This window comes from Galeopterus variegatus, unplaced genomic scaffold, assembly GCF_000696425.1.
Source record: "Galeopterus variegatus unplaced genomic scaffold, G_variegatus-3.0.2 Scaffold2840, whole genome shotgun sequence".
Lineage (NCBI taxonomy): Eukaryota > Metazoa > Chordata > Mammalia > Dermoptera > Cynocephalidae > Galeopterus > Galeopterus variegatus.
Window position 1 is genome coordinate 1 of NW_007728951.1, and position 9861 is coordinate 9861.

At 36.4% G+C, this 9861-nt stretch overlaps 1 protein-coding gene across 1 annotated transcript in view; it reads right to left on the reverse strand.

The window, feature by feature from the left end:
• Positions 1-1470: 1470 nt before the first annotated feature.
• LOC103599066 (leucine-rich PPR motif-containing protein, mitochondrial-like) overlaps positions 1471-9861 on the reverse strand; it is a gene marked incomplete at its 3' end in the record, with an annotated part of 106863 nt that continues 98472 nt past the window's right edge. Inside the window, exons 31-32 of the mRNA XM_008583156.1 lie at positions 5629-5717; positions 1471-1675 (exon numbers count right to left, since the gene is read on the reverse strand). Coding sequence (XP_008581378.1) covers positions 1471-1675; positions 5629-5717 — 294 coding nt within the window. The remainder of the gene's footprint in view (positions 1676-5628; positions 5718-9861) is intronic.

Consider the following 9861-nt stretch of genomic DNA (forward strand, 5'->3'; position numbering starts at 1 on the left):
TGAACAGTTCAGCCTGTGTGATATGTGGTGGTTGGAATAACCTTCCTCTCCACAAAACTTTTTAAATAGCTTGGTTTGTGTAGAATTTTATTTTTTGCTGTTGATTATTTTTGTTCTGTTTTGGCAGCTAACTGGTACGGGAATCTGAACCCTTGACTTTGGTGTTATCAACACTGCACTCTAATCAACTGAGCTGACCAACCAGCCCGTTTGCTGTTGAATTATTACAAAAGGAACACAAAAGGGTTTGAATGCATTTGGATGTCTTCATTCAATGAACTAGATGGAATTAGGAGTGGAGTTAGAAGAGGTTGCACTGTAGTTGACTGAAAGTGACAAAATTCTCGCAAATTTTAAGTCGCAGATTATTTCTAACCTCTTCCCTCACCAAGCTGTAACCAGACCACTAACAAGCAAACTGCTTGGAAGATTATCTTTACTCTATGCCCACGTGTGTGTTGGCTGTATCCATCTGCCACCCAGCCCCCATCCAGAAAGCCAGGCTTGCTCTTCCTCCTCATTCAACACATAGTTAAAAATAAATGTAACCAACAGAAAGTACCAGATGACACACATTCCGTTCTTCCTTTCAGAAATTATTTACTGAAGGTCTCGGATGCACTAGGCCTCTGGGACATTAACTATGAACAAGACAGACATGTTCTTGCCTCATGGAGCTGAGGGTCTTCTACATGGCCAGAGATAGAGAATATCTGGGAGCCACTTGGCATCTCTGAAGAAATGATATATGAGCTGAGACCTTGACTCTCTCCCCTCTGTCAGCCCCTCTCTTCTTCCATCTGCTCTGCCAGGTCTCCTCTTCTCTCCATACTCTCCACCTGTCATCCTCCACTCTTAGTCTCCCAGCCTTTAGTCCAACCTTTGAGCCTTTTTCCAATTCTTTTTCATTGTCTGTGGCACACTCAGGTAGAAGGTTATAACAGCCAGGATTACGATGCAGAGACGTGGTTCAATTCAATATAGTCATCTCTCTGCAGTGTGGCCCCTGAAAGGGCACACGGACCCGAGCTGATAAGACGACAGGACCCGAGCTGACAGTTCGCCAGAGAAGTTCCCGGAAATGCATATTTTTAACAAGCTTGCTGAGCCCTCTGTTTCACTTCTAGAAGAGTGTCACTCTCCAGTATCACTGACAAAACATATTTTTCACTTTTGTAACAAAGTGTTTCAACATGAGACTGGGTGTATGAATGAGAAGTTAGCAACTGTGGAGCAAATTTTATGAAGTCAGTAAGTGTGGTTTATTCTAAGACTTAATTTAAAGATACAACATATTTTCCAGCATATAATTATTCCTTGATAGCTAAGGAATAATCAGCAACTGGCATCAAAATTTTCTCTGCAGCTGACATGGTTTCCAAATGCCTAAAAGAGTTTTTAAAAGGTAGCACTTGAGGTAATATTCATTCCAGTAGCTAATGGAGGAAAAGAAAGCTTGAAAATACTCACTTTTTTATTTGTGCCAAAGCAATGTTATTGATGAAAACCATATTTGAAAGTCCAATGGAGTCTTCGAGTCCATTTACCATCTTCTGAATTTCTTCTATGCTTTGAACATTACCCTTCAAGGCAAATGCCTGGATAAGGCGAGTCACTGCTACCCTAGAAGGGGTCTGCTGCAGATCTAAGGCTGTTTTTAGCGTTGTCAGAGCCTCTAAAACAGAAAAGCAGAAGACAGTTTTTCTTATATGATCCATATTAATTTTAATGCATTTTGAAAACAAGCTTTTATATATGAGCACCAAATGCCTATACACAAAAGCCATAAAAAATTAATTCTAGGTTACAGAAAATATTAATACTTTATGAGAAATCTTTTTTAAATGATTAATTTCACTATCTATAAGATATTAGAGACCAGAAATTTTCTTCTTTAAGTCACAGAGAAAATACAAATGTTAATGACAATACGAGTTCCATTCATGGATAACATTTAAGTGACTAATTTCAAGAAAGTTGATAAGCTCAGAGAAATATAAATAAGGAATAATTTTAAAAATTAAAGAGTTTCCAAAAATATGCAAATTCTACCCCCATTCATACTTTCCCAGATTTTATTAACTTGGATACACGATTATCAAAAACTTTTAATATTCCAAGGATTGTTTCTTGAAAACAATGTCTCGTTCTAGTCCAAACAGGATCAACCACACAGGAGCGGCCACTGGAACATATAACTTTCACACTAACAAATTTATTTTACATGATTAGATACCTTGCAGATATTTTCTTGAACTCATTTTTCGAAGAAAATAAAGATCATCCAAATTCCCATGAATATAGTTAATGGAGTTTGGTTTGTTTGTTTTTAAAAATATCATACTTAAATAATTATGAATAAATAACGAATATTGTTCTAATTTACTGACTTATTTGCAAGCATAGTGAAATCATTATATTAAATAAAGTGGTCGGTGGGGGGAGGGGCAGGAAGAAGATGTAATACTTAGCATAACAATCACCATTACCATTTCCAAAAAATACTTCAAGGCTTTATAGTAACTAAAGCAACGTAACCTAGACAAAAGTAAGGCTTCTAAAAGCAGCTTTCCAAATAAAAACAGCGTATCTTTCACAGAGGAACAGGGAAAGGGTAATAATTAAACAGGCTATTAAAAACAATACAGTAAAAGACATGATAAATTTAGTGTTCATTACTGAAAAAACAATTTAATTACTCCAAATCTACAAACAATCTAAACCAGTAATTCTCAAATGGGGAAAAGAGAAAATAGTTTAAAAAGCATATTCAATAAAATTTTATAAATACACATGCACACACAGAAAACAAAAGGTGTTTTTATACTATTTTAAAAATATAATCTATAGAAAATAAGCTCGATGAACTGGTGGTCATACACAGATAATCAATTCTGGAATATTCTTATTAACAAAAATACTGTCAGCTAGGGAAAATCTTCCCACTAGTAGATCAAAATAATAACAACAAAAATAAGATTAATGATGATGATAATGGTAACTCAAACTTAATGAGCTTCTACCACCTTTGTTGAGCATTTATTACATACCAGTTATGGTACTAAGCATCTACATTCACAACTACTCTTCTGAGGTAAGTACCAATACTACAGATTAGATACTGAAGCACAGAGTTTAGTTTACTCAAAGTCAAGGTCATATTGTTTGATACCAATCCAAGAGCCTAACCATCCCAGACCTTGTATCCATAGGTGCATGCATGCAAGAGAGGAGGGGCAAGGAGAAAACAATGTCTATCCAAAGAGGGAAAGGAACACTGTGACCTAAAATCATACACTCATATAGGACTTGCCTTCTGTACAGTTAATGACTTAAGGGACAACAAAAATGGTACCCGTCCACATCCCTCCTCCCAACTCCTTTCCCACTGTCACCCAATTCCAACATTTACTCAACTACTCACTAGTGATACTGATTATACTGCACAGGTGCCACATATCAGCTAGTAATATTCTACATCAGCATTAGTTTATAAAATTACATTAAGATTTGTCTTTATTTTTTCTGCCTACTTTAGATGGGGTTAAGGAAAAAGAGACAAGGGCAGAAGAACAAAAGATGATTTTAAAAATCAGCAGCTCTAGTCAGCCATGGAGCAAAATAAGGAGATGGAAATAGGGCCAACACCATTGATGATCACTTTACTCCAACAATAGATTAGCTTGTGGTGATGCTCAGGAGCGGGGATGGGGATGAAGGTAGAGGAGGTTGTAGGGGAACAGTGGGCTCATGGCTCCTTCTCTTAGACAACCTTCACTTGAGCTGATTAGCTGAGAAGAGTAGTTGAGAAATTAACATTGTGTACTTTCCTGAAGTTTTCTTGGGACACTAACATACAAGTAAAGGGTAGCTTGCAGTCAAGTTAAACAAATCCAGGTCAGATTCAGTTCAAAAATGAACTCCCTGAAATTAAAAAACTGCTTTGTTCTTATCTCCATGTCCACAGAAACATAAGCTACTTTTGAAAATTAGCTCATTTATATGGGGAGTAAGTTTAATTTTTCAATGCTTTAAAATTGTTTATCATTTCTGGGCCGAGCCCGTGGCGCACTCGGGAGAGTGCAGCGCTCCCACCGCAGGTTCGGATCCTATACAGGGATGACCACCAGTGCGCTCACTGGCTGAGTGCGGTGCGGCCGGTCTCAAAAAGGACAAAATAAATAAATAAATAAAATTGTTTATCATTTCTACATAAAATATTAACTTGACAAAGTCTTTTCTGTTGGAAATAAAAGCTTTTAAAGTTTTAATAACAATCTAGAAGTGAGGATACATGAAAATAAAGTTTTAATAACAATCCCTTATACCACTCAATTACCACTTAAGGCTATCCCAAAAGACTGTCTAGTTGGATGGGCCCTGGCTATGGAATGCTGAGGTAGAAATTTTGCAAAGGGAGAAATTACCACAAACATATTCCGTTTTAATCAATGAGGAAGACAGGTGAAGACCAGCACATTTAGGTATTATAGGCAACATTAAAGCTGCACAATTAGAGTAACTTCCTCTTAGGGATGTGAAATTATTTTATAAACATGCAAGTGAAGAATAGCACCATTATCACAGACTAAGGAAGAAACAAGGTAACATATTTAATGGTTAAAGAGTTTTTTCAACCTCCCTGAAACATCTCTTAACCGGGTTTTGTTGCACTGGCAAAACAGTGGTGTTTCTGTATTGACTAAAATTCAAATGTAAAACCTAACGTGAAGAGCTACTTACCTAAATTTAAGAGATTCATCATTTTCCCCCTTTGGAGCTCATTCATAAGACCTCCAGATCCAAATCCATCCCACTGCAAATCTGTGAACAGCCTCTACTAGACTGACAACCCCCATCCCAATCCTCCCCAAAGTCATTTCCACATCTTTCCGGTGTTATCCTCTTAACATTAATTTAAAAACTCTAAAGTTCAAACAAACGCCGTATTTTCATGCTGCTGGTATTACAAACTATTAAAAAAAGTATTAAATTAAGTTTTAAAAATCAATATTATAATCATTTGATGCACAATCCCACACATTTAACACTCAATTTAACTCATTTGCTACCTCACATACAACCAACACTGGTATTACAAACTATTAAAAAAAGTATTAAATTAAGTTTTAAAAATCAATATTATAATCATTTGGTGCACAATCCCACACATTTAACACTCAATTTAACTCATTTGCTACCTCACATACAACCAACACAATATGCGAGAAACAACTGCTGGGAATTGTTTCAGATGCTCTAAAGTATGTTAATTTCCAAAGCAAAATGACTTGTGCTGTGAATTTTAACGCACTTGAAAGCCTGTACTTTCTCTCATTCTAGAACACAAATTTTGCATGTCTGAAGAGCTGTGATTCATCTTAAGAAAACCCATCTTGTGTTAAATGGAATGGAAACTGGACTAAGTGGTCAAATGACAAGTACATTCATATTCAAGCTGTATTATAAATGCATGTACAGTAATTTACGTCTCTCAGCTACCACAAAAGGCTCTTGATAAGCAGGTAATTTGCTAAATGGACTCCTTTATCCAAGTATTCGAAGGGCGTTACAAGAAAAATCTGCAGAGGCATTAATGTGACGTAAAGGTCAAGCATTGTGACATACCTTTCAAATAATCCCGCCTAACTTGCGTTATGATGAGGAGGCTGTTGGCAGCATCGTTCAGTGTGAAGCCCTTGATGTGGGTCTCAGCGCTAAAAGAAGCAGACATTTAGAAAGGAATTACTGACATGCTTCTGATACGATAATAAATGGTTGAGCACCAAGGTGAAATTATAAAAACTACTGTTCGTATGTTAAAAATATTGCTGCAAAATATCGACCTGGAGACAGCTTTTGTGTTATCCTGTCAATGGTTATAGAAGGATAATTTTTTTTTGCATTCTGACAGATGACAAAGTTGGAAATGAGCAACAAAAGAAACAAAGTACAAGATTTTTTTTAAACAATCGGTTCAGATTCTTGAATGCTGACATATTAGATGACTAAAATAACTGCATGCCCTGCATTGTTCTGCTGTATCCTAGGCTGGATACTTTTTCCTCTTTTTTCTACATTCACCATAATTATAAAATGTAAAACTATTCTTCCAGCAACAAAAATGAACATTTATTTTCAGCACTGTATATTTCAAATATAAACTAAAGCATATTACTAACACCATTATCATTTGGTTGATTAATTTTCAAATTTCTGTCATCCAGATACATTCAGTTTTTAAAGCTGAACGTACCACAGAATTAAAACCATTGTTATAGGCCGGCCCGGTGGCGCACTGGATTGTGCGCCGCTTGGGAAGCGCGGTGGCGCTCCCGTCCGAGGGTTCGGATCCCACATACCGACCGGCTCCCGCTCACTGGCTGAGCGAGGCGCGGGAGCAACGCCGAGGCTTGCGATCCCGTTGCCGGTCCCCGGTCCGGTACGGGGGCAACACTGAGGGTTGCAATCCGTTGCCGGACTCGGAAAAAAAGACAAAAGACAAAAAAAAAAAACAAAAAACCATTGTTATATTAAAATTTAAAATTTCACACAATAATCTTGCCCCAGACTTAAATTTGAAACAAAACCCCAAACTTTTTAAAACTCAAGAGCTTTACTTATCGCTAAGACCTACAGGATCTAACAAGGCAAAACACACAAAAAGCAAAACAAGAAAACCCCCAAACCTAGGCAGCAAGGATTTCTGTTTGCTACACTGTTCTCACATCTCCTGGGATGAAATTTCAGCATTATTAATGCCCCAGGGCTCATCTCCTGATTAGGAAATAGAAATAGGCAAAAGGAGCAAAAGCAATTGCTGTCATTTGCCTTATGGAGCTCAGGGGTGACCTTGCTGCCAACACCGGCACGGCATGCCTACATGGACATATAAGCTGAGCAGATTGCCAGGAAAGCGAGGTCACTGTTAAATTATTCTCATCAATCCCAAGAAAATCCTCCAGAGACACCACAATGTGCCATCCTCTCAGTCACTTTCAGCCTCTAAGGTTCACCCCTGCGGTCCCTTGACACTGGATTTTCTTATTCCCCAACCAATCCTCTTAATCCCGCCAAAACATCCATTGCTCAGTTTGGCTTTTTTCCTTTGTCCCATCTGTCAAAGCTCTTAAGTCAACAACTCATGCATGAAACTATAAATTGCATAAAATAAAGGATTTACTTTCTCAATCTTTCGCAAGATTAAATAAAAATTAGACACTATTAAAAGCTCACTTCTCAGGCCAGTATTATTACATGTATTATATGATATTTACTTAATAATATTACCTATAATTCATTAAAACCACAAACTAACAAAACATCTCTTTTAACTGAAATCAAATGTGAACTACCAAACTTCTGAAACTTCTAAACACGTAACATTCTCTTTCAATAATATTGTGTCTCGAGAAGCTGCCTATTCGTTACAAATATGAAGTGATATCAGGAAGAAAAAACTCCCAGATCTATTATATAATGATATATTTTACATATTTACAAACTGATCAATCACAACCAGAATATATTCCAAACTGGCAAAAGGAGAAAAACTACAAAAAGTTACTGGTAGATATCTTTGCATTGGAACCATTTATACAATACAATAAAATAAATTTACTTTTGACTTCCAGTTTTGATCTTTCCTTTTAGAAAACATCTAATCCACAGCTGTCAAATCAAACTTCTGTGATGATGGGAATATCCTTTATCTGTACTATCCAACAGGGTTAGCTACTAGCCACATGTGGCTATATGGCTACTGAGATGGAGGAACAGAAATCTTAATTTATTTAATTTTAACCAATTTAAATTTAAACAGTCACTTATGGCTAGTGGCTACTGAATCAGACAGCACAGAGATTCTAGACATTTTCTTTTATTTTTAAAACTGTAAATATAAAGGAAAAAAATGACAGGAGGAAAAGGGTATCAATCTTTCAATATACAATCAATTACAAAAATTAAACTATCGTAACCAAAGAAGATAGTATTATAGGAAAAGTTTCACATTAGACATTTCAAAGTAATGAATGGTCTATGGATTGTGCTTACGTAATATGCACATAGAACTTTAGCCAGTAATTATAATTAATATTACTTTGGATAATAAAAACTGGCCAATCTAGTAAAAACCATCAGTGACAGATATGAAATAGGAAGCTAGAAGGAACAAGAGAAAATGAAGTGCTACTCTCAAAAGATAAAGCAAGGCTATTGCTACATGATTCTCAAATTCCCTAAGAATACTAATTTACATCCCTTACTGCTCTTTGAATAAGCAGTTTCCTTCCCTTGGAAGAATTCACTATAGGTAAAATTTCATTTTGAAACATGAGGAAACTAAAAATCAAAGAAAGGTGGTTTCTTGAAATTGTTTTAAAGGGGGCTGTTACACTTATTTTTGAGGTTCCACTACTTGTTTGGAAGGTTAAATGACCTTGTTAATAAAATTGAAGAAGTCTCATCAGATGTTAAGTGCATCTATAACACATTTTATAATACAAAGGTGTTTTTCAGTTCATAAGAAAACTATTGCTCTTAAGGTTGAACAAGTGACATTACGTAGTTAATTGTAACAACAGATTGCTATTTATGAACAAAAACATACCAGAATGATTCTAGGGGTACTGCCACACGCTACAGTGGCTCATTTGGTCACCATATTACAATAAAGTTGCCTATAAAAAAGCAACAATTCTTTTTTACTCTGATCCACTGATACAGAGCTGGAAGGGAAAGAGATGATATAGTCTAGTGTTGGCAATGAACCAGGAAATGAATCCAGAGAAGTTACGTGACATACCTTCATAACATAATTAGTTGGATAACGGAATTTGACCTTCCACTTCTGAATTCCTAGGCAGGGTTATTTTCAAAAGCACCCCATGTAGATTTAATGCAAGATACACTACTGTATAGTTAGTTGTAACATTTTAATGGTTCAAGTGAAAGACATGAATCCAGTCCCCAGACTAAGGGGGCAGACTAAGGCTTTTGAATCCAGGATCTCTTGGGCCTACACAGCTGTATGGGGAAGGCAGGTACAGAACATTCCTGGCGGGATAACATGGATAAAATAAAAGTGCTCTCAAGAGTATAGGAAGTCTCACTTGTACGTGGAATCTAAATAGTCAAACTCAGAAGCAGAGAAGAATGGTGGCTGCTGGGCTCTGGGAGGAGGAGAAATGGGGAAGTGATGGTGAAAGGGGACAAAGTCTCAGTTATGCAAGATAAATAAGTACTAGAAATCTATACAACATACTGCCTGTAGCCAACAATATTCTACTGTATATTTAAAGTTGCTAAGAGAGCAGATCACAGGTGTTCTTATACGTAAAAAAACAACCAATGATCATACTCATAATCAGGATGGGAGGGAACTTTGGGAGGTGATGGATATGTTTATGGTCTTGATGGTAATGACAGTTTCATGGGTGTGTATTTATCCTGAAATTCATTGAGATATATGCATTAAATATGTAACATCTTTTTATATGTCAATCACACCCCAGAAAGGCTTCATAGAGATCCAGTGAGGAATGGAAGGAAAGAAGATAAACCTACATTTTACAGGTTGTGGATATAATGTGAAACAGAAGAACCCTGCTTATAACTATTTCCTAGGTCAACAGCTTTCAAACTTGTTAGATAAAGATCCATGGTAGGACTATAGCAGTAAGAAATGATGTTTTACACTACATACCAGTACACATATAACTGAAATTGTTCCACAAAATAATATCCTTACTATATGAAGTGCTTTGATATTTTCTATTCTATTTCATTAAAAAAAAATAAATGCTGTGTCTGTCCCAATGAATAGATTTCATGACCTACTAATTGGTTGCAACTGCAGCT